The sequence below is a fragment of the Mustela erminea genome, chromosome 20, assembly GCF_009829155.1.
Source record: "Mustela erminea isolate mMusErm1 chromosome 20, mMusErm1.Pri, whole genome shotgun sequence".
NCBI lineage: Eukaryota > Metazoa > Chordata > Mammalia > Carnivora > Mustelidae > Mustela > Mustela erminea.
Genome location: NC_045633.1, coordinates 6,145,602 through 6,171,412, shown reverse-complemented (window position 1 = coordinate 6,171,412; position 25,811 = coordinate 6,145,602). Strand labels below are relative to the sequence as shown.

General features: G+C 47.6%; 1 protein-coding gene across 3 annotated transcripts in view; it reads right to left on the bottom strand.

Annotated features, from left to right (window-relative positions):
* The window catches only part of PRKCB (protein kinase C beta), a 324,117-nt gene that overhangs the window by 36,551 nt on the left and 261,755 nt on the right, over positions 1-25,811 (bottom strand). For all 3 annotated transcript variants that reach the window (XM_032326950.1, XM_032326949.1, XM_032326948.1), the window contains exons 10-13: positions 23,112-23,285; positions 9,636-9,727; positions 7,893-7,955; positions 2,412-2,550 (exon numbers count right to left, since the gene is read on the bottom strand). In XM_032326950.1, the coding sequence (XP_032182841.1) occupies positions 2,412-2,550; positions 7,893-7,955; positions 9,636-9,727; positions 23,112-23,285 (468 nt within the window). The remainder of the gene's footprint in view (positions 1-2,411; positions 2,551-7,892; positions 7,956-9,635; positions 9,728-23,111; positions 23,286-25,811) is intronic.

Here is a 25,811-nt window from a genome sequence, read left to right as displayed (position 1 = left end):
ACATGGGGCTCGATTTCACAACCCTAAGATCATGACCTGAGCCAACATCAAGAGTCTGACACTTAACTGACTGAGCCACTCAGGCACCCCTTTCTTTCTCAAATCTTTGGTTATTCAGTGTCTTTTGTGATTCCACATAAATATGGACAGTGGTTTTTTTTTATCTTTGTCAAAAATGCAGTTGAAATCCTGGTAGAGATTGTACTGAATCTATTGATGGCTTTTGGTAGTATGACATTTTAACAAAATTAATTCTTCTAATTCATGAACATGGGATGTCTTTCCATTTATTTGTATCTTCTTCAATTTCTTCTGGCAATGTCTTGTAGTTTTCAGAGTAGAAATATTTCATCTCCTTAGTTAAATTTATTCCTAAGTATTTTATTGATTTTGAGGTATTGTAAACAGGATCAATTTCTTTATTTCATTTTCAGAAAATCTGTTGTCAGTTTATAAAAATGCTCCTGATATTTGCATACTAATATTGTATCTTGTAACTTTACTGAATTCATTGATTAGATCTAACACTTTTGGTTGAGTCTTTAGGATCTTCTACATATAGAATCATGTCATGTGCAAACAGAGACCATTTTTACTTCTTCCTTTCCAATTCTGATACTTTTATTTATTTTTCTTGCCTGGTTGCTCTGGCTGGTTCTATGTTGCATGGGAGTTGTGAGAATGGACACCACTATCTTATCCCTATTTTTTTATGCATCTATAAAAATGATGTGATTCTTTTCTTTTATTCTATTAGTGATGTATTACAGTGACTGATTTGCATATGTTGAGTCATCTTTGCATCCCAGGAATAAATCCCACTTGATCATGGTGAATGATCCTTTTAATGTGCTCCTGAATTCAGTCTATTAATTTTGTAGCTATATCCATCAGGGATATTGGTCTGTGGTTTCTTTTCTAGTAGTGTACTCTTCTGCTTTTGGTATTAGAATAATGCTAGCCTTGTAAAAAATAGTTTGGGAATCTTCTCTCCTTTGATTTTTCAGAAAAAAAATTGGTGTTAATTTTTCTTTGAATACTTGGTAAAATTCCCCAGTGAAGCCATCTAGTCCTGGACTTTTCTTCATTGGGAGATTTTTTTTTTTTCCTTATTCTATCTCCTTACCAGTAATTGGTCTATTCAGATTTTCTATTTCTTCCTGATTCAGTCTTATTAAGTTGCATGTTTCTAAAAATGTTTCCATTTCTTCAAGGTTGTCTAGCTTGTTGGCATATAGTTGTTCACTTACCTTGACTTTTTTCTCTTAACAGTATGTTTCAAAGATCTTTCCATATCTCAAACTCAGTCTTTTTTGAATTAAATTGATGTCGTATTTCATACTATAAATAATTCAGTCTATTATCCATTCCTTGATTAACAGACATCATTCCAGTTAGTACATAAGAGCTCCACGGTACTTCTTAATGTGATGTACCATATTTTAGCTGACCCTTTTCTTATTGGTCGTCACCGAGGCTGTTTCCTACTTTTCGTTATTTAAAAACAGCACTGTAATGAAGAATGGATTTTGAACACATATCATTTCAGCTGTGTGTGTGTGTGTGTGTGTGTGTGTGTGTGTGTGGTGTGTGTTACAAGCTAAGTTCCCAGAAGAACTGCTTTGGTAAAAGAGTATGCAGGTTCTAAATTTTGTGGCCAATTATTTAGTTACATGGTGGCCTCCCATCACCATTGTTCCAAATAAGTGACTGACAGTCAAGAAAAGAATTCTAGAATACCCATTTTCCAAAACTCTGTGCCACATCCTCAGTTCCTTTCCTTAAAAATCTAGTAACAGGTTGCAAAATGCCACTTCTCTAAGCACCAATTCAGAGAAAAGGGAAGGCTATCATCTGGCACAAATTCGGTACCATGACATGTTGGGGAAATCCATTCTGCAACTGACCGTTTCCTTTGGGAAGGGAGGGGGAGGCGCCAGAATTAAATCTTTTCCCTTTCATTTATATCTTACTCACAGAAAGAAAAATTCTAAGTCTTTCAGGGTTTAGTATCAGTGCATAGATCCTGTGTCATATGTCAGCTCAGGAAAGCCCTCTCTTTCCCTCCTCTTAACGAACATTTCAATGTCATAATGAGGCAGTATCATATGGCCATGAGCCGTAGCAGCTTGAAGAATTTTCCTGATGTGTGGTGGATGGTTCATTTTGAGTTTTATTTAAATTTTCCCCCAAACCTTGATGTATTTTGGGCCTGAGCTTCTGGATGCGTGCAAAGTTAATTTGCATGTGTGATCTCCAAGGAACGATTTAGAGTATAGGAGAAGGACTAGCCTGAGGTTTGCTTGCCAGGTACCCCCCTGGCTCTTTCCCAGCCCTGATATGGTCATTGAGGGTACAGGGGAGACATCAACGCAACAGAGACACGTGTTAGGGGTCCCGTCAGCTCTTACCTCAGGGGCAATGTAGTCTGGAGTTCCACAGAATGTCTTGGTGGTCACCCCGTCCCAGATGTTTTCCTTACACATGCCAAAATCAGCAATCTTGATGTGGCCCTCTGAATCCAGCATCACATTGTCAAGTTTGAGGTCACTGCAGCAGACATAAAAATTTAAGGATTTAACAAATGCTATTTATTTCAAGTCAACCAACAGCCAGCCACTCAGGACGTGCAAAACAGTGTGCTAGGTGTTGGGGAAGCATGGGGGTGAGTATGAGCTGGCCCTTGCCCTCTGATAGCTTATTATCCGGCCGATAAAGAGGGGTCCACACACTTGTCTGTTTCTCTTTTTCTACAGACCCAACTGTGCCAAGCGTCTCACGAGGACACAGTGAGACAGCAGCGCTGAGAGGAGAGAGCCACAGGAAGCTCAGTAAAGAGCAGAACATCCACAGAGGCCTCTTGTAGCCAGGAGCATTTCAAGAGTCAGTGCTTGTACTTTAAGGACCCCTTATATTCCATAGTAAGATACATTTTTCACAAAATTATTTTTTGAAAATATCTCTGAAGATCAAGGAGGAAAAAAAAAAAAAAAAACAACTGATGGAAAGTAGTTTATTTAGTTTCAAGTGCTCCAGGCTCTCCTAGGCTGATTCCTAGGACATGACCCCAAGAGAGTTCCCATGGATTCTCACTCAAAAAAAAAAAAAGGGTTGCACACCTACTATGTGACAGGCATTATGCTTGGAGCTGGGTATATAAGGTGAACAAGGTAAATGAACATTTTGCTCTTATTCAGATTAAATTCCAGTATAGGAAAAAAGATAATTAACAGGTGTCCAAATCCATAATTATAACATAATTATTAATTATAATTATTATATATTATCTAATTATTACATGATTATTGATTTTATGACTACGATCGATTTTGATGGGCAGTGTGAAGAAAATGAAGAGGGTGATGAATTAGTAATTGGGGAAGGTTTCTGTAAACAGGATGCCAGAAAGGTGTCATCTCCATGGAGGTAACATTTGAACTTTAACCTAAAGGACATCTGCTACTCTCACATTTTTCCATTTTATCTGTGCTGATGAGGAGAGCTTGATTATTTTTAGCAATGCCTGCACATTCCCAGAATACTGGATTACTTCAATATCAACACACTTTCCTCCTCCCTAAACATCTACTCCAATGTCAACACTTGGTGTTTCAGTATCAAAGAGCAGTGGTGATCCATGGGCCAGTCTTTCTCAATCTCAGTAGAGTCCAGTAGAGTCACCTCCTGAGAGGTAAGGGGGTCTACTATTTAATTCAGATCCCTATCTTAAATCACCTTCATTTGGTGGTGGACATCTGTGGTCCCTGCCTAATTTAGCATCTTGTGATGACAGCCTCCGCATATTCCTTTGAAGGACCATCCTTCCCTGATTCTCGAGCCATGTAATGTTGGTGGTAGTGATCCTAGCTTCTGGCTCCACGAGTGGTCATGGGGGCCTATCCTGGCCATTGGAAACACCACATTCTGCTGGTCACAGTGACTGTGCCAGGAATGGCCATGTGACCTAATATGAGTTAATAAAAGCCATTGAGCAATGGCTCTGGCACTATCGTTAGGAAAGAGATGAGCTCTTTTTACATCGGGGCTGCTCGGGTGGTAGAACGTAAGTCTGGAAGTGCCAGTGGTCACCAGATAAAGAAGAAAGCTAGTAGAGATAAAGCAGAACTTGGAGGGAAGGTGATAAAGTGAGCACTCATAACATTTGAGCCCCCAGATCCATCCTGGCATAAAGTCAGATCTGTCTTGGACTTTTGTTATGTCAGCTAAAAAATACCTCTTTTAACGAGTTAGTTTGAATTGAGTTGCTGTCGTCACCTTCAACTAAAAGAATACAATGCAAAAAAGACATTGGCATTTCCTATCTGCGTCTGTGAGGTCTGGTCATCCAAGGGGAGGCCCACTTGCACCCCACTTGCCAACAGCAACATACAGTGATCTTTGGTGCTGTCCATGGTACCACCCATATCCAGCCTTCATCCTTCTACAAGCCACAGTGGTCTCTGAATGCCAGCTCTGAGCTTACACTGGACTTTATAGCAACTTGCTTCCCCTAAAACATGCCAGATCTACATGTGATTTGTTAACAGAGACCCATGACGCTCCCCTCAGTTTGACCACATGCCCCCAAACGGGCAGCTGGGCAAGCTAGGAAAGTGGTGACAGCTTCATGTGTTCTAGAAAAGGAGCTTCAGGGGGCGCGTGGGTGGCTCAGTTGGTTAAGCATCTGAGTCATGATTCCAGGTCAGGTCATGGTCTCAGGGCCGTGAGATTGAGCCCCATGTCGGGCTCCGTGCTCAGCATGGAGTCTGCTCGAGATTCTCTCTTTCCCTCTCCCTCAGCTCCTCCCAACTTCCTCCCTCCCTCTCTCACACACTGTATAAATAAATAAATAAAACCTGAAAAAAAAAGGGGGGGGAAAAAAGGAGCTTCAGGTGCCAACGGCCAGCAGGTTATGCAGCTGGGGGACAACCCAGTCATAGTCATTGTCACATATGTTTTTTGATAGTCTCCTGCATTATTTTGTTCAATGGAATAATCCTGCAGAAAGGGGTTGGAACAATGGTTTTCGTTTCAGAAATCCATCAAGGGCAAAGCCATCACACATTCTAGGGTTGGTGCTCCGTAAATAAGACATGAAACTTGGAAGGATCTTTGTCTCCCTTGTACCCAACATCTCCAGCCACAGTCCTCAAAGAGGGCAAGTCTAACGTCTTTCTTCATCCTCTTAACTTAAGAATTCTCCAGTTAACTAGAGATCTAAATGAAAGAGGGAGAGATGTGCAGCATTTTTAAAGACCTTACCACATGAAGGGCATCTCAATGAAGTTAGGAAACCATGTATCTTCTGCCATGTAATTTTTTTTTTTTTTTTACTGGTTTTCATTTGATTATCAATTTCACAAACTCTGTCTCAATCAAGGTTTTTGATTGTGAGCAATAAAAATCAACTCTAACCATGTCAACCTGGAAATGGATTGTTAAAAAAGGTCTTGGGAGTCCACAGAATTTCCTAGAAGGCTGGAGAATCAAGGTTTAGAGGGGAGGCAGCCAGGAACAATGCTTAGTTGCGATGCAGAGCTGGGCCAGTGAAGGTGTCACAGATGCCACCACTGGGTACAGCCGTCCTGTTCCATGAACCCTAATGCTGGACTCTGGATATTGTTGCTAAGAACCGCTTCTCCTCTTGCCTCCAGAAACTAGAGGGAGCTGATTTCTATGGCCACTCTCGATTCTATAGTCTCTGCCTTTCTTGGCCACTACTTCTGGTTCATGGTGTTGTGTCAGTGTGACAAGTGTCAGAGCCTAGGTTGTGTGTCTGCCTTTGATGCAGGGAGGCTGTGAGAGTATCTGGCATTTTCCTTCTATATAGCAGGAGACGGACTTTGTTCCTACACATGAATGAAAGGGATTCAGACGCTGAATGCCTTAAAAGAGAGACTAGTGCCCCTTAAAAAGTATGAATAGTTGAGGAAGGACTGAAGAATGTGTTAGTAGAGAGAGCTCTGAGGTAGGCAAAGTCTTAGCACCGAAATCTAGTCTTTTATTTTATGACTGGAATGGCGAAGGTCCTAGATCCCAGACTCCAATCCACGACCCGACTAGACAGGAAACCCAACGCTGAATTCCACCCCAGTTGTCAAAGAAATTCTATGTCCTCTCCCGGCCCCTCCCCTGGGACTGGCTTTTCTTCCACTTAACCTGCAGTCGCCCATTAATCTCCTCAGCAATCCTCAGCGGCCAGTTCTATTATAGCCAAGACCCATCCTGCCCAAGAGGAAGGTTCTAATGTCAGCCCATAAAGTGAAAATCAAGGAGAGTGAATGATTACCCAGGATGCCCGTCCTTCAGCTAAGCCCCTGCTGAAGTTACTGGCTTGAACGAGGGGTCATGTCATGCGGAAGATGATGTGTACCCTTCAACACTAGAGTGCTATTTGGCACAAGATGCCCCCACTTAGGGCAAAGACGAAACAGAATCAGAGGCTTCCCAAGTGCGTCTCTTGCACACACGGTGGTATGGGTTCATTGAGGCCAAGCATGGCCAGAATGAGCATGCAATTTACAGTTTAAAATTCTTTTTCTCTCTCTGTTTCTTCACTGACCTCGCCCACGTGGCAGGTGAAACCAATCCTCTTCCTGACCTTCATCCCTCTGCTCTCAGGAGCAACAAAGCCGAGTAGGGACTCTACCTCCCCAGGATGATTGTCCCTCCCCCCCCCACTAGATGCACACACCACTTCAAGGGGTTTTTAAAAAGCCCCCGGACTCTGAAGGCTTCTGGCAAGATGCCCACCTGCCATGTCTCCATTCCAGCAGTGCCCACGGCCCCCGCTCCACTATCTGCCTTGAGACCGCCAGGGCTCATCTTTTTAAGCTTTTTGGCCCCCCGACCTTTGGCTGCAGCAAGACGTCGATCCCGTGCCCTCCACAGGTGACAGGCGCCCCTGTCACCACCTGGCACATGCCAGACCCCTCCCTTGCTCCGCTTTTCTCCCTAGTGCTTATTGCTACGTGACAGACTGTATCTCTGTGACCTAATCTCCGCCTCCCTCCACTACAGCTGAAGTCTTACAAGGCAGGAGATTTTGCCTGTTTTTTTTCCCTGCTGCACCCGAACCATCTAGAAGAGCGCCTCGCACATAGTAGGCTTTTAGTAAATGTCCGTCAGCTACATGAGTGGCATGGAATTTTATGGCTCTTCACGATCTCTTAGACAGACCTTCGCCCGTGCCAAGTGCCCTCTGGAAGCCCCAGGCCCCTGCCAGCCTCTCTTGCGTGACCAACCAGCCCGAGCCCGCACTGCCTCTGCCGTTTGCATCCGTGTGGTGAGAGGAGTCTCGCACAGCCCGGACCACTGACAAAGAGCTGCCTCAGGCTCAGTCGCCTGCCTCGCGTGAAATATAAAATGGTATGACTCAGACAGCTATGATCGTACACTTGCTCCTCCAAAAACGGGCAAATGCCAAGTCCTGAACTTAATCCTGTCTTTCAGGGCAAGCATTTTAGAGATTCATTTCTAAATTGTAGTTACGTAGCCAAAAAAAAAAAAAAAAAAAAATCGTCTCATAATAATAGGAACCACCATATCCTGCCAGGCGAGATTCTCCGCTTGCTCCCCAGATTTGGGGTCCCAAGGCAAGAGAAGGAAGCGCTGGGCCCCCCCACCAGTGAGCCTGCCCTCTTTCAAGCAAAGGGTCACCCATCGGAGGCTCTAAACCATCACTGGTGGCGGGGTCCATAGTGATCTTCCAACATCATCTAGAGCTGCCCAAACTCTGCCAGGGCAGTGGGCGATGCGAACACATGCCCGAGTCAGGACTGGAGGATTCCTCCCCCACCAGGGATTCTAATTTTAAAAGCAGTTAAAGAAAGCGGCAGGGAAGGAAGGAGCCGAGGGAGAAGAGGGGTTGGAAGGGTTTGGTGCTCACTTACCGGTAAATGATGCCCTTGCTCTGCAAGAAGAACAGACCGATGGCAATTTCTGCAGCGTAAAATCTGAAATTAGGAGGAAAAAAAAAAAAGCAATGGAGAGATTCAAGGACACCGTATGCCTGGCAAAACCTCAGAATTCAATACAGAATTGAACGAGGCGTGGGGCAGCCACGTCCCACCGTGGACGGTCAGCCACACATCTCGTAACACGACGTGCGGGGGGCGGGGGTGTGTGGACGAGTGAACAGGGTTGAGAGACCCACAAGGCTGCCTTCAGGGCGAACCCGGGTGGGCTGAGAGGTGGGGAGGAGGCCGCCGGGGAGGACAGACTGGCTGGAGAATGAGTTTCAGTCCAAGGCAAGTTCAAGTATCCGAAGACTACCGGCTACTCTGCTGAAGGCTCACCGTCTACCTACCGTAACTATAGATAATTCTCTGATTCAATTCTAACAACCATCCTGTGAGATAGGTCCTCCTAGTACCTCCCTCTTTCCTTAAAGGAGGAGTTGAGAAAAAAATGACCTGGCCAAGTTATATTGCGAAGGAATGGCCCAACCTCTGCCCATGTAAGCCCTTCATAATGGTGCCCACAATAATTAAGTAATATTAATAATTAATAATGCCCCCAGTGTCTGCCTTTGTAAGCTCTTAATGGAGCCCCAGAAGGAAAGATATTTTGAGAGAAGGAGAAAGTCCCAGTGATAGCACAGGGTCAGGTGGGGCTTTAGGGAACTCTGTTAAGTGTCCTGACAATTTGTTTTATGTGATCATGGGATGAGGGTCTGCGGTCCACAAGGTTTTAGAAGTCAAAGAAGAGCCGAGCCCAGGGTCCTCTTAAAACCATGGCAAGACCTAGGCATGGCGCAAGGAGCTATCTAGAAGGCAAACCCTAGCGGAATACGGCGCTCTCCACCTCGGCCGGAGGGCGGGGAGAGGGCAGAGCTGAGCTGAACAGGAGTCGGCAAGCCTCTGGAGTGGCCAGATGGGCCCTAGGTGAGTCCTGAAGGACTTTCTAGAGGGACCATGAGCTCTTAGCCAACTGCTCAGGAGAGGCTGTCTCCACTAATCCCCTGACTTGCTGCTCCTGGTCACCACAGGGGAAGTACATGATGAGGTCTGTGTTCTCAAAAGAAAAGCCTGGCTGCCTTGGGGACTGATAGGGACAGAATGGACTCAGCAGGGGAAACACATTTCCAAAAACCCTAATCAGTCTCCCCACCCAAGAGCCTCAGGGCACAGCCACAAAGCAACTTGATCTGTCATTCCCCGGGGAAGGAGGGCATCCGAGAGAGTGAGCCATGGTGTAGGGCAAAGTACAAGAGCAAAAATCTGGGTCAGAGTGGGGATCTGTCTCACATGCCCCAGGTCTGCGATCTTGAGCAAGTTTCTACAAACTCTCTGGGCCTGGCACAGAGTAAGTGCTCAAGAAAGACTGGCGAATGAACAAACGAACGCTACCATGACATTTCCACCCCCACCCCCCACCCCAAACCTCCGGGGCCTTTCCTTTGGAGGCAGCAGGCAAACCTCCGAGATAAAGAAATGGCTGTGGTTTTCAAGCTCCACATTCTTAGCTGGTGTCAAGGAAAGAAAGAAGTATCCCTGCTGAGCAGAACACCTTCTTCCCCGGCCACAGACTTCTCCTAAAGAAGCAGCCCATGATGTGAAGAATCCCTATTCAGCTGAAAACCCAAAGTAACTCATAGCCCACCCAGGTATCCCAAGGGAAAAGTTTGTACTTACACAGCATGAGGCTCCTTAAACCGGCCAACTTGCTGGATGTGGTACATGAGGTCACCTCCGTTCACATACTCCATCACGAAGTACAGGCGGTCCTAGAAGGGAGCCAACCATATCGTCAACACCCCGTGTTTCTCAGGTTCCACGTGGAGAGCAGGGACGAGGTGGGAATTAGGATCAAAACCCCTAGGACTCTATGCCAGGCCCCCATCTTCAGGCCTATTATTCCCCCAAAGGCCATTGCATATACGCAACTGGGCATAAGCAGTACGTAAATTTTTTTAATTAATAACTGTCAAGTTATATTTGTTTGTACTAGAAAATGTAATTAGCACATCAATATTGTGACTTCATGGATATTATGGTTTAGGATAAAGCTAATTGTTATAAGGAATGGAAAATAAACACACAGATCATATTACAGATAATAGGCAGCTGTGGTAATCACCCCCCATGACGGCCCCTGCGACTTTCCCCTCCTGGTATTCACGTCCTTGGGCAGCCTCTTCCCACAAGGAACAGGACTGACTTGTGTAACCGGTAGAATAGTGTAAAACACGACGGGTGGGATTTCCATGGCTACATCACAAAAGATACTGTGGCTTCCACTTTGCTCTCTCTTGGATCGCTTGTTTGGGGAAGCCAGCCGCCAGTTCAGGGAACGCTCAAGCAGCCCCTCGGGAAGGTACGTCTGGCAAAGAACCAAAGCCTCCTCCCAACAGCCAACACCAGCTCCCCAGCCACAAGAGGGAGCCAGCCTGGGAACAGACTGTCCAGCCTCAGTCAAGCCTTCGGATGACTGCAGCCCAGATGACAGTTTGATGACAACTTTCAGGTGGGACACCCGAGCTAGAGCCACCCAGGTTAGCCACTCTGTTGAGTTCCTGACCCACAGAAACTGTGAGATAATAAATGCTTATCATGGTTCTAAGCCCTTGAGGTTTGAGGTATTATAGTGGATCTCTAACACAGTGACTATGGGGGGGGGGGAATGAATTCATAGAATTTGAGAAATAGTGGCCTCGAGGGCATATCCAGAAGGAAAAGAATTTGGGCCAGAAAAAGAAATCTATACCCCATTGAGGGAAAACTTTAAACATGTCTTTCAAGGGAGATGGGAACTCTCTTAGAGTCAGGGACTATGTACTGCTCAGCTCTGTGAGCCCTGTTCTTGTCCCAAGACCTGCTCATAGGAGGTGCTAGAGAATGGAGAACGGTGCCAAACAGACTCGATTTGGAACCCAGCTTTGCTTCCTGATAGCTGGATGATTTGGAAAGATTATTAAACATCTGAGTCTCTTCATCTGTGGCATGGATATTAATAATAGTAATAATAATAATAACAATAACTGAACCACAGGGTGGTTGCTGGGACTCCGTGAAACACACGAGTGTTGTGGTCCTTGGGGGACACTTTCATGAGATTTACCCCTTCTCCTTCCATCAGGGGGTGTCCGCTAAATAAAAAAACGACTTCACCTCTTCTTAGAGATGATGCCCACTTAGGTCAAGTCATTGCTTGATACCACATGATCAACTTAAAAAAAAAAAGCATCAAAGAGAACAGGATGGAAATGATCAGAGCATGCCGCACAAAGTCCCCGTAGGTGTTACGTTGTGAAATGTGTGTTTTGGTTCTATTTATAGGTTGGTACGGTTGGGTCGCAATGTAAAAGGAAGATTGCTGCCCAAAGTCACAAGGCTGTCGTGTGGGCCTGTGAGACCAGGAGCCCAGAGAGGACGATGAGGACGTGTGTGGGGAGCCCGAACGTGCTGCTGGCCCTATCATGAATGTTCCATCCACTGTCAGCAGAATCTTTCTTACAGTACACAGAGCTGTGTCGTCTACATAACAGTCATAGCTGCATTTGTCCAACGTGTATTGAGCGTCTAATGATAGCAATGATACCTCTTACGAAATAAAGCTACCATCTTGTAAGCATTTATCATGGGACTGAGCCAACGGCTTTATCGATTTTGCCTCACTTCTCTCTCTGAGCAATCCAACAGGACGGTATGACCCTTCTCCTCCATTTAAAGATGTGAACTAAAGCCCAGGAAAGGGTAAGAAACTTGCCTCGGGTCCCTTAGCTGCTGGACAGCCAAGCTGGGATTTGAACCCAGGCAGGTCCGTTCCAGGCTGCTCTTGTGGAAGGTTCTGAGCTAGATGCTGTATGGAAGCATGGGCATGTCCTCCCCTCTAACTGCTTCCCATCCAGGAGGGGAGGGAAGGGGTTCAGAGCTCCGGCCACAAAGCAAGACAAAAACTGGCAGGTCACAGGCAAGAAGTAAAGGGTGATCGATAATTTTTGAAAAGTCAAGAGATTTCCTCAGACCAACGCTACTTGACCCTTATGACATCTTTAGAGAGGTAGAATTATCGCTTCTGTTTCTCAGTGTCCAAGGCCTATGAGATTTGCAAAAAATAAAAAAAAAAAAAAAGGTCACATCCAAGTTAGTGGCAGAGTGGAGACAGCCAGAACTGCCAACACCCAGCCCCTGGTTCTTTGGGTTTTTTTGATAGAAAACAAGCCTTAAAAATAGCATCTGTCTTTGCTGCACGTTGAAGGGAACCAAAACACTTGCTTTTAAAAATTATTTTTAAAACTAGCAGATGGCATTGGCCACAGAGAGAAAAGTAAGTGAGGGAGAGATTTCACTTGCTTGCTTTCTGCTTGGAAGAACTCAGCTTGCCCCCCAAACTCATTAGTTAGAATCCCAACATCAGGGAGCTCTCCACTGCGGATAATGCCACGTTCGGTGGTTTGTTTCTAACACGAACTGCATGCGGGGAAACCCTGAGACCCATCGTCTTTGAACAGTACGGAGTCGGGCTTCGGCACCCCGGTACTTTGCATATTAAACCCTGTGGCTTGGCGTCCTGCTCGCCTTCCATTTTCCGAACAAACACGTCATGATGCCCTCTTAGTCTAGGCATTGCTGCAGCACCAAAGATGTCGCTGTGAAGAAATCCATGGTGCCCGATGTTAAGACCTCCCCCGAGGAGTGGGGAGACCAGATAAGTTTCCAAACAGCAACGTTTCCCAGAACGCGGTGGGAGAGAACTCCAGGTGGGCTATGGATGCGTATGGCTTTAGTTCTTTGCTTTTGTGTTCATTTTCATGTATATTTTGAACACTGTAACTACATCTGAAGTCCCTGATTTTATGGCTATAACTGCTAAGAGGGAGAGAGAGGCACGTACGGAGGTACAAAAAGCCAGCTAGGGGAGGACCAGATTCTGGTACACTGCGGAAGACCATCACCCTCCAGCTTCGCTTTTCTCACATACCAGCTTCTAGATTTTACTGTTTGTCTGCCTCATCGACTAAAATTTACTTATTTTAAAAATATTTCCATGAACTCACTTTTTCACTGGAACATATTGTTTAAAAAATTTTAGAACTTGATACTAAAGTCATAAATGGAAATTCATTGTCTCTGTAAAAGAAAATAAATGCATATCTGGAGTCTATCAACTCCAGGCGACATCCAGCCTGGCTTTGCTACACCAATCCTTCAACCGTCTTACGTTTAAAACAAATACATTTCGTCCAGAGGCCACCAAGTTTATCTCCCACCCCAAAGTAAGGAACATCAAAATGTGAAAAACACTGCCGGTGGCGGTTGAGAGCCAACCTTGAGCAAAGTGATTTTATTTTATTTTATTTTAAGATTTTATTTGTTTGTTTGGCAGAGTGAGAGAGACAGCACAAGCAGGGGGAGAGGCAGGCAGAGGGAAAGGGAGAAGCAGACTCCCCAGTGAGCCGGGAGCCTGATGCGGGGCTCGATCCCAGGACCATGGGATCATGACCTGAGCTGAAGGCAGACACTTAACCCATTGAGCCACCCGGGCGCCCTTGCAAAGTGAATTTTAGAACTTTCCTTGGGCATTTATTTTTGCAAGTCATGTATTAGGTATTAAAGGGACAAAAATGATGAATAAGATACAGACCTTGCCCTCGGAGAATTCAGAGTCTTTGTGAAAACAAATATGCAACTAACTCAAGCCATAACCTAAAATAAAATGTGATAAGAGAAATTGCGTGACAGGCACAAAGAGGGAGCTCCGGGGGCGTCAGCTAACTAAATGGCCCTCACCCACTGCCTCCAATTCTTACATAATTATTCCTGCCTATAGTGCCCTGAAGTTTGACTTTGCTCCCCACTCTTGTTTTTTTTAATTTATTAATAATATTACTATAATGATAATAATAATAATTATTATTATTATTTTAGTAATCTCTACAACCCATCAGGGGGCTCGAACTTACAACCCCGAGAGCAAGAGTGTTGTGATCTCCTGAATGAGCCAGCCAGGAGCCCCCAGGTTCCCCACTCTTCGGATAAAATTACTTCAAGACCTCAAAAGATCTCTCTTCTTTCTGGTCACATGCACTGGTTTTCGATTAAGACCTATTTGCCGGACCGACTACGTGAAAATCAGAAAGTATATATTGAGTACGTCCTCGACATCTCCAACTTGTTTAATTTCCCAAAGAGGACATATCACAGCTCAGTGTTTCCGCCCTCCTCTCTCGGGGCTGAGGAAAATCTTGACTTCTACTTCCATCCTTCTTTCTCCTGAGCTCTAGTCAGCTCCAGCTGGCTACAGGACTTCTCTACGTGGGTGTCCCACTGTCAACTCCAATTAAAAGCTCAGAAAGGCAAGCTCACCATCTTTCTCGTCAACCTAGCCAGTCTGCTCAACTTCCCAAGTGTTTTTCCCAGACTGCCATGGTTATCGGTGTTTTTCTTCCTTATCCGCTGCCCTTGTCCCCTCGGCGCGAAACGCCTTCATCAGTTTTAAATCTCCTTTCCCCGGTATCTCCCGTATTTGATCAGTAAGTAAATGGAACTAAATGTCTGTCTGTCTGTCACAGCGCATCACGCAAAATGGTTGGACAGGATGGCTCCCCATCTGGAGCGTGAGTTAAGGGTCATTTGATTTAAAACACTGACTGCAAGGCATGTGCCGAATTTATATGGGGGGCCCGGGATAGGGCAGAGAATTCAAAGAAATCATCATTTTTTTTTTTTCCTTCAAGACAGCTGAAAGTGGGATGTCACAGGATGTCCAAGGGACTGCCGGGGGGAGTGGGGGGGGCACGCCTGCCACTTGTAATAAGACACCGCAGACAGAGAAGATCAACAGTGTGGGCAGCTCTAACCGCAGGCCCCCACACTTTCAAGGGAGTGTCAGTAAGCATTTACCTATTGAGTGATCTTTAATGATTTTCTAAGCTGACCAATGAATTAATCCTGTCTGTAAGCTGTTCTTACGGCTCAGATGGATCTGCTCCTCTGGAGAAGCTGTACGGTGCCGTGGGTAAGAGCCCTAGCTTTAGCAAGCGCTAGTCCTTGGTTTAATCCCCATTATACTGCTTACCCACTCTGAGACCTTGTAACAGACACTAAACCTTCCCTGCTTTCAAAAAGGGGCAGGAATCGCTTCTCCTTCAGAGGGTTTTGCAAAGACGTATCAGATGATGCATCTCGCATCTATGCAAACTCACAGAGCCTCCTTCAAATCAGCGTGTGGTCAAGGACACACATCACATACAACTCTTCTTTCCTCTGGATTCTATAGTCTTAGAATCACCATCGGAATCAAGCAATGGCTGCTCCTCTTCTTCCCCCTCGCCCCCGCCCTCCGGTTTCCAAGCTTTGCCCTTTCACATGTTCTCAAGGGCTAGGACCATTCCTCCTCTTCCTGGGATTTCTACAGACCTTTGATTGCTAAATGGATGTGCAAAGGCCACTGTTAAGAAGGCAGAGAGAAGCAGACTTTGTCTCTTCCTACCCATGCCCACTTTATAGGCCTGGCTTGCACTCCTGAGTCCTTTCCTGAGCTCGGGATCCTCTGATGCTTCCACTGCCTCAAGCCCTGATACCGGCGAAGCTATCACCAGCTTCCTCGCAAGTACCCAGCACCATGTTTGTACCACCAGCAGCTGGCTATGTCCTGCCCCAAGATGGTTCGTTGCCTTCACTCAAGTGCGATCATCCCTCCCCTGTAGATACAGCTCCATCCTAAAGGTTCCAGCTGAGTTACTAGTAGCCAGCTCCCAGCTGACTGGGCCAGGAATCAAACATCTGACCTAGGCTGAACCGATCGATTCTCTCCCCTACAGGTATGAATTAGGACCCAGGGAGGTGGGCAGAGAGACAACTGGCAACGGGCCAGGGAAGCTACATCACCATGCTCAGGGCGAGACAAGGAAAACCAGGAGAAAGAAACAAGAGATCTATTCTAGAAAGCCTTGAAGTTTTAGTTCTTCACAAGGCTCAGGGACACCTTTGCCTTTGGGTTGTCTCCTTCCAATAAAATTCCGTCTCTCTCTTTTTCTCCCAACATGTGATAGTTTGGAGGAACAACCCAACCACTGCCAAATAAGACTATGCCAGGGCTTCCTACAGCCACGCCCTTACATCAAGCCACCTCCTTGGGTACCGCTGCCAGCCCTGAGCCAATCCCGAGTTACCAGGACTCCTCGGATGCTCTTGGTGCTCGACGGACACACCACCAGGGACCAGCCCGACAAATGGAATCATCCCCACCCCCCTCCCCGTCCCCCAGTGCATTCTGGGTTGACATCCTTCCCAGCGTGCCTTGCAACTGAGTTCTTGCTGGACCACGACAACAGCAAATTTGGGGAGGAAGTAACTTCTGTCCTTCAATGACTCATAAAATCTAATTCTATTTAAAAAAAAAAAAAAGAAGTGCATATGTTCAATTGAAAAGAAAACATTTAAAATAGATGTTTTGCTAAGGAGACGTAACTGCCTGTGCCCACTGGCAGTTGGGAAATTGCATGAATGTGCCAGGCTGACAATTGTCCCTGGGAAAAACTGCAGAAGGACTGGAAGGAACATAATCCTTTGAGCCCATGAGCCAGGCGTCCCCTCAAACCCAGCTCTTTTGGTACAGGTCACCTCCATTTATTGTTTACCGGCACATGGTACATCATCTTTTTAGACCCTCCCTTATTCCGCTCACTTTAAAGATGATGAAATCAATAGAGCTGTTGAGTACCTTTCTAGAGGTCACAGAGCCACTAACCACAGACCCAGATTTATCTGACTGAGGCGCTCATGCTTATCTACTTTGTGCTTCTAGAACAATTTGCCTAAACCCCAGCTCATCTAGTGAGCAATTTTTAAAATTCAGCTTCTTTCTGATGGATTTTCCATCTCCTTGGGTGTTAACTTTGGCCATCTTGTGGCACATTCAACACCTTTAAATTGTTTTATGATAGGCATTTCTGAAATCCTATAAATTCAAAATGAAGACAATCATCTACGGACCTTTCCCTAAATCGATGTTTTGATTCGTCTGAGCCTCTTTCTGATTCTTTTCCATGTACATACTCAGTTATAACATGTTTAGAATCATCTCTTAAATAAAACTGAATACCTTTCATTTTCGGGAACGTCGTGCCATGAAAAGAATCAGAGATTCTTTTCATCCATTTTTTTTTTTTAATCCAATTTTTGGAGAATGCTTCCGATGGAACTTTGCTTTTTCTAAATAAGTTTTTTAGAAATGAAATTTACATCATTCTAAGAATGACAAAAGTCGTTTTGCATAGCGGTGGGTGTCTTTTTCCCTTTTATCTATTTTGACCACCTTCAGGATTTTTTTTTTTTTTAATTCTATTAGGGATCTTTCATCTTCAAAACTCGAAGTTGCTCACAAGGAAAACATATCAGATTTGCAGCACGTTAGACTAGATTTGTCATTTTTTTTTAAAAGTAGCTGATTCATAAAGGGATTCTGGGTCACAAGATGCAAAATGACAGTCAACTTGGGCTTCACAGGCCCCCCTCTCTCCTCAAACACGCTGAGCATGTTCCCGCCTCGGGCCCTTATACTCACTCTTCCTCCTCCTGTCTCGAACACTTTGCCTCCAGATAGCCACATGCCTCGCCCCGCACTTGCTCTGGTCTCCGCTCAAATGCCCTCCTTATCAGAAAGATTTCTCTTTGATCATCCGGTCAAAACCAGCATCTCTCCCACGCCATCTCTTTAGCCCCATTAGTTCTTGTGGTTTATTATCTGTCTGCCCCACGGGAATGTAAATTCTGAAGGAACAGGGACTTTATCTCCTTCGTTCTCTGATGCACCCTTCTGCACCCTTTGCAAGGAGGCAGCTGGGTCCTGACACGTTTATTTCAACAAATAAATATTTGCTGACAGAATCAATAAGCCTGAGTAGCCTCCGTCTACTGGTGGGAATGATCTGACTTTTCAGATCAGAGGCTGTCTGTTCCGGCCCAGCCCGCCTTCTCCCCTGGACCCCCAATCAGGAGGTCGGGGGCTGTGCAATTCTAGAAGGGAGAGTGTGAGCCAGAGGACCAGCTCCATGGGCCATCCCTGAAAAGGAGCTGTGTTGCTCACCTGAGCCGCGCTGACGATGGTTTGCCTCAAACAAATACAGCACTCCCTACATCTTAAAATCCCTCTCGCCATAGAACCTTCCAATCATGGCCAGATCTTTGCGGGATAAGGAGGCGATCCTTGCATGGTAGAAAGAACACCTTCGAGGGGCATTAGAAAACCCGCCACTTAGCAACTGTACGCCAGCCGACTCATCTCTCTGAGGAATGGTTTCTTTCGTACCGAAATGGGAACAGCCCTTGCTTACCGCATTCTTGTGACAGTCGGATGTAATCATGACTTAATGGAAAAATGACTTAAACACTCAGAAAAGGAGCCTGGAGTTAAGGCAGGGGCAGGAGAGCAAGCCTGGGGTTCTGGAGTCTTGTAGAACGGATCCCAGTGCTGGCGCTTATCTACCGCGGGACATCGCACCAGGGACTGAACATCTCTGGATGCCGGTGTCCTCACCTACAAAGCAGGAAGAGGCACGGCGCCTGCCAGGAGAGGTGCTGGGACGATACGGCAGGAGAGTCGCTGCCGAGTGACCTATGCGGAAGCCTTCACAACGCTAGCCGCTGTTTCTTGTTGCTGTTTTCATCAACCCCAGTAAGGCCAGTCGGCAACTCCACATCATGTACTAGCAAAAGCGTGGGCTCTGGGTTTAGTGAGCCTGGGACCCTGTGCTGTGTCTAGGGAAAACCACCCAACATCCCAGAGCCTCCAGGTTTCTCCTGCAATGTGAGATGACAGCCAATCCCTTCCGTTGCAAGATTTGTCTGGCGAGGCTAGAAATGAAACCAAGTGCTCCAAGTCCGCCTGTGGTAGATGCTCGGATGGAAAGTCCGTTCCGCACCAGAGAGGGAAAAGCCGAGGGGCACCATGAGCCCTCACTGGACAGGCGAGGTGAGCCGGGGGGCGGAGGGGAGGTTAGGGTTCAGGCCCTCCGCTGGAGCACGCACACAGGCTGGCTGCTGGTGGCTCTGCCCCCAGGGCTGTCAGACGGACTAGAAGCCCAGTGAGTCACACTCAACACATTCAGAAGACTTCATGCTGCAGGGGTTGAGTGTAAAGCTCAGGGGAGCCGGGCCGCCTGGGTTCAAATCCTGACCCTGAAACATACTTCCTTGCGGCCTCAGTCTGCTGGTCCTATAGGTTGATGACAGGACCCATCCAGAGACTGTCATGTGGCTTAAGAGTGTAGCCCTGTGCCTCACGCGTCACAGGCATAACTGTGTCTCTGACATACATTTAATTTACGTAAAATCTAAATATAGGTGCTCGAAAACGCTATCTGCAGCTGGGTGAAGGGGGAAGAGGAGGGGCACCTGCTCGGCCCTCGGTGGCCTCTGACTGGCAGAGGGCCACTGAGGGCGTCTCCTCAAGCCAAGCACACCGGTGACATTTGAAGGTACATTTTCCCCGAAAAACAGGGTAGCGACTTAGAGACGAGGTAGCGACTTAGAGATGAGGTAGCGACTTCATCTGATCTGCCCCAGCAAGATGGCGACCTGGTTCCATCCTTGGCCTTGGCGGGAGACCATGGGTTGGCCGCCAACATGGGGCTTCTGTCCGCACACAAGACTTGAAGCCACTGAACCCCTCGAGGGGACCCCGGGCACTGCACAATTCCCAGGTGGACCCCATCCCCGCTGTTGAATGCCAGAAACATATTGAAATACAAGTGAGTGGGGGAGGGGAAGATGAAGAGCATCACCTCATGGCCGCTCTGCTATCATGTTTTAAGCGGGAAATTACTAACAAAGGTATTGCTTACTAAGGAATTAATATTAGTCACCCATGACGAATCTGCCCCATCTCAGTCCATTCAGTTGAAATTGAAATTGTGCTCTAAGTCGTTCCAGCTCTTGCTTGAGAACAAGATCTCTTCTTGATCTACCGATGTCAGCCAGTGCCCCTGGGGAACCCCAGTGGGAAGAAGATGTGGGATGAATGAGGCTAGAGGTTTGAGAATCCGGTTTGGTCTGGTCTCTGCCAACCCCTGAGGGCCTTTAGCACCTAATTCCCTAAAACTCCAGTTTTGGAGTGACCTTCACCACCTGTGCCAAGACCCCGTAGGATGTGACCTGTGGCTCGCTTCATGTTTTTCTTTACCTTGATGCACTTCTTCTAGAAAACAGTTTTATGTTAAAAGCAAATGTTGGTCGCCTTGGAAGCATAGTCATGAACCAATTCACGACAAACTGTCCAATAACAGGAAAGAATCAAGCATTGAGCCCGCCTTTCCTACAAGAATGGTGCCACTAGGACCAGGCCACAGAGGAGGGGCAGCTTGCCTTCCTAGAGGCGCTCCAACCAACGCCCAGCAAAGAAACAGAAGACGATACCAGCCGTTAAGGGACCGAGGCACCATGTGTTAGCGGTTGGCAACATCCTCTCAGTGGTGGCCAATGTCCCAGAAAGAGGGACACGAGACATTACGCGCCTTTGATTGAAAGAGCGCACCTTCTCTGTTCTTACCAAAGGGATCGGACCTGAGCCTGGCCAAGTCTCTAGGTCTGACTACCAATTTGCAGGAAAACACTAAGGACGGTGGCGGGGTGGGAGGTGGGTGGGCATGTGCAGGAGCCCCACGACTGTGCCGTCAACCAAATCCAGACGGAAAATGCTCCACCAAACAGCACACCATCTTCAGCAGATGAAGGGACAGATAAAAGGAGGGGACAGAAGGGAGAAATCACTGTATTAAAAGGCTTAGAAGACACAGCCGGTTTCTAAAAACGGGAAAGATTAAACTATCGTATTAAGAGACTGATAAGACTCAAGTGATCAAACTGTAAGGAACCAAGGAAGTCAAGCTACGCAGCTGGCCGCTGGCCCCGAGATAGAGATTCGAACATGAAGAAGATTCCAGAGTGGCTGGCCAAAGTTCTGCTTCTCAACCGGGCTGGCGGTTGGTTTGAGGAACTTAATCTTATAATAACTCATCACTAAGACATCTACTTTGTATGGTTTTCTGTATTTGCTTTATAATACCTCAACATTTAAAAATTCAAAGACTTTACCGTGCTCTCATAAATAGAAGAAATCTGTAAAAAGAAAAAAAAATATATATATATATAAAATAAAAGCAAACCAATGACCTAGAAACTGGTGTTTGCCAAAGCTCAGAACCTGAAGCCTGGTACTCTGTGTTAAAAAGGAAGTGTTAACAAAGATGGTACAGGTGTGTGACACAAACGGAAACATTTCCCTTGAGGCACTCAGAGTTAAAGCGGATTAAAAGGTGAACGTAATTTAAAATCTGTGCACCAGCCAAGGTCACCCTTCGTACCCAGGACCATTTTGCACAGGGATGCACGCGCCGTACTTTGGCAAACATGACCCCAGCTCTTGGTGCCTGCAGAGGTGTGAAAGACGTTCTAGGAGGCCCAGCCCCCAGCAGAGCCCAGGGCGATGCTGGCAGACTAAGTCCCTGCAGGTAATACTATGCACACTTGCCTAAAATGTGCCCTCCCCCGATGGCCTGCTGTTAGGGAGATTCTCTGGGAATGAGAACTTAACCCCGCTAGAAAATCCTATCACTGAGGGCACGAAAGCCATATTGCCAATGAGGGGACAATCTGGGGACCCACTTGCTTCTCCAGGTTCTTACCGTATCCCCTACTGCACTGTTTGGTGACTGTCCCAGTCTGTTGCCTCTGCTCCAAGACCATAAACGTCTCAAAAACAGGACCTGGTTTGCTTGGCTCTATCCCTGAGCACTTGGTCAAAGCCCAGACGAATGTGGTCTGTGAGATGCGCAAGGAATGTCCACGGAGCATCAGCCCGGCACCAAGCACTGTGTCAAAGGCTTCTCTTGTCGAATTTCATTCCCTCCTCACAGCCACATCAGATGCAGCTTCGTTCAGTTCATCCGTTTTACAGACGAGCAAACTGAGGCTGGACGGGTTTTAGAATTTGCCGAAGGCCACCCAGTGGTAAGTGACAGAGCCAGGATCCAAACTAAGATCCCTCTGACCCCAAAATGCATCAAGAGACTTCTCAGAACAGGGAAGGAGCCAACCTCCAGCTCTGCCCCTTTCACATACGGCAGTTCTAAGCCCGATGAGTGGTCTGTGCTGATAAAACCCACCCCAGGGCCAGATTTGGATCTTTCTAGGCTGGGAATGTAGAATCTAACCTAGTAGAGGACAGGACTTGGTGATGTTGGAGGAGAGAGGAAGCCCCAAGCTTTAAATTATATGCAACATACAAAAGCGGCCCATCTCACATAGGGGGTGGGCTCTAAAATGAACATGCGTAGTGAGAACTGCACAGAATCAAGATAATCTTCAAGAATCCCTTAAAGCATCTTTAAGTCACTGGGCCACTGGCCCTTAGAAGACCCAGAGGCAAGAACGAACTTTGTACCTTTTTGCACTGGGGAGCTGGCCACCCCCCTCCCTTGGTACGGAGGCCAGGGTCTCATTTGAACAGGGAAAAAGGTAAGAGGTTCCTTAAAGGGATGGCCGCGGCTCTCGCAGAGAGAGCTGGAATCAGCCCACAGCAGATCGCGCACAAACGTCCCCTTCTCTTCCTGGGAGTCCCAGTTCTGTGCTCGCGAGCCCCTGCCCGGGACACTGTATCCCCGCCTTGGGGGTCCTCGGAAGGCTGTGTTCTCAGACGACCCCTCCCCTCAGGAAGTCCGCACAACTGGCAGGACGCACGGGAGCACAGGCCGCAGGGTGTGCAGGGCAGACGGTAACCACCGAAGCACACGTACCCTTTCCTCTCCTTCCCACTCGTTCCCCCCCGCGAGCTCTGCCGGAACATCGCATACGTGAGACTGAAAGTTCTCAGTCGCTGTCCCTGAGTCACCCCTGGCTGTCTGGGAAAGACCCTGCTTTGTGGGTTATTAAACCGAGGGCCCGAGTTCCTTTATCTTCATTGTGACAGCGTCTGCCTAGGGGAATAGCTTCTCAGTGGCCGCCTCGGAAACTCTCAGCAGCCTCCCCCGGGCACCCCATCTTGCTGTCTCTAGAGCGGAAAGATGGGGTTTGGTGCTGCTGGGAGGGCTTGGGCCGAAGGCCGGTGAAGCACCAGAGACGGGATGGCCAGACCCCCCCCGCCCCGCCAACCCTCCAGGGGGCAGTTACCATGGTCTGGAAGCAGGAATGCAGCTGGGTCAGGAAGGGCGGCTTCCCGGGCAGGGCCAGCACCCGCTTCTCCACCATCGTGCACTCCACGTCGTCGTCCTGGATCACCACGTCCTTCTTCAGGATCTTCACGGCGTAGAGCTCGTCCGTGCCTTTCCGCTCGGAGAGCATGACCTGGGAGAGAGAGGAAGCGCCGGTCAGGGTGGCTGGAAGGGCCCGGGGGATCGGCAGGGAAGGATCGTTCACTCAAATCCCCTCCAGGCTCTGCCCCAGATGCCGTCTGCGGACACCAGCTCACGGGGTGACTTTGTCCACAGACCTCACGCCTTGAACGGCTGAACCAAGTCAGCAGGCAGGGTCCCGAGGGCAACACGCGAACACTGATCCCTTGCGGGTACGCAGCAACGCCCAGCCCCCAGGGCGAGAATACAAACCGCCTGAGGGAAAGTGTCTTTGCTTGTTTTCTTTGCTAGCGTAGTAGTGCCTAGGACATAGTATATGTTCGATAAATAGTTGTCGAAGGAGGGCGCCAGTGCGTTCCTGAGAACACTGAATGGGGAACACGTGTTCCCTTTTTCACTCAGTTATTTAATATTCATTAAGAGCCTGCAAAGCACTGGGAATATGGCCATAAATAGGCAGGCATGTTCTCCGACCCTGCCATCCAGAGGAAGAAAGACTTCAGATATTAATCACAGAGATGATTAGCATAATATTTGAACATCCTCTCCTGCTGTCCTAGGCTTCCTTCCATGCAGCTGTGGTCCCCACCCCAGCATGTTAACCGGTGTGGCTCAGGACACATCATGTCAGACACCACAGTGGCCGGTAGGTACTGTTACCGAAAAGCCTTTTAGAAGAAGCACAGGGCAGTACCATATTGCATGAGGCTTGATCAGGCCTGGGGGCTTCTGGGAAGGCTTCCTGGAGGAAGAAGCAATCAGACTGAAACAAGCATTTACTGCAGGCACTGTGTCGGGTATTTGGCAGGTGATCACCTCAGTCGCCACTACATTTCTGAGCACTTATCAATGTGCCCGGCAAGTAGTGGTTTTCATTTGTTATTTCTCATCCCATTGTGTGAGAATCAAGAATGTAGGTGCCATCAAGAAACCTATCGTACAGGAAAGCGAGGCTCATGGCGGGTGAGAAACCTGTCACACAGCAAATTCAGTTAGAGAGAGGGACCGCATTTGAACTCAGGTCTGCCCAACTCTAAAGTCTCTGCCTTTAAATCCTGTACTTGCCCAGAGCTCTAGAAAAATCCTCAAGGAGTTTAGGTGGTCAAGCAAATAAAATGCTTCTACCCGACGACCTGAGGGACCAGAGAACACGACAGAGCCCTAAGGCCAGAGGGAGGGATGCCTGGAAGGCTCTCCCAGGCAGGAGGGCAGCCGGGAACCCCTCCATTCAGCTCTTATCCTCATGGTAAGAGTCTGACTGCATGGAAGCTTCAAGGCTGAGCCAACCAGCCTTGGTGACAGCTCACCACAATCAGGGTAGCCATGGGCAATGCAAAGCCAGGAATTCAGAGCCTTTAGCACGGAAGTTCCCAGCACACACTTCTCTACCATAGGACAGCTCTCGACTTCTCCCCTCTGGCCCCGCCACAGAAAGAAGGGCTGCCAAGCTAAGCAAATCCTACCTGCTGGGCATTTACTCAGTCCCCATGCAGATGCACAGAGCAGAGCGGAGCTTAACGGGCCAGGCTGTGTGTCCTCCGCGTGTTTTCCATCTCCCCCGGTCTCTCGTTGGCCCCCAAGGGCTGTTTCCCCTCACCCAGCCCTCACCGAAGCAGAAACATGACTCTAGAAGGTCAGTATTCTAAGATATGAAGAGCTGGGTAGAGACAGGGGCTTTCTGCTCCCAGATTCCAGGGAATGCTGGGCATGGGGCAAGTGCAGGGAGGAGGCAGGGAAGTGACTTGGCCAGAAGACACAGGGGCAGAGGGGCTGGAGGGAGAAAGAAGAGCTTTCAGCTGAGGAGACCCCCCATCCCCCACCTCCCAAGTGCAGTAGGAGGGGCTCCGTGCTGAGTCAGCTTCGAGTGTGGACAGCCCCACTGACCTATCACCACCGGTCAAGGCATCATCTAACAAACCTACACACTTGTAAACATCCACTCCTAGACTGCCCAAGACAGAGGGGAGGGGCCCCGGACACCCCCGAATGCCAACCGGGGTCATGATGGGGCATCTTAGCCTCCTGCCTAGAGGAGAAGCAGGACAGAGGGCTGGGAATTCGCCAGGCACCAGGGGCAGGGCGGACATCCTACAGCTGTTCCAATTATCCCCACTCTACAGATAAATAAACCGAGGCTCAGAGACATTAACCTGCTCCAGCTAACAACTGCTCTAAAAATGCAGCCCTGCCTATGCTGCTCGAGTGCGTACAGTCCATCGGGGACTCCCACAAGCCACACAGTTCCAGGACTACATCATTTTCTTTCTTTTCCTTTGAGGCTTCCATCCCACTGTCTGCAGTGTCCTTCCACACTCTCTCACTGCCCAGAAAATCAAAGATTCAGCTCGGATGTCACTTTCTTCTCTGTCCCACAGCGATGCACTGAGATCAAACGGGTCACTCCCCGCTCTGGGCCTCAGCACTGTTTTGTGCCTATGTCAGTTACTTTAACACAAGTTTCCCAAACTTTGATCAGTCATTCATGTGCCTTTTTTTTTTTTTTTAAAAACATCTTCTC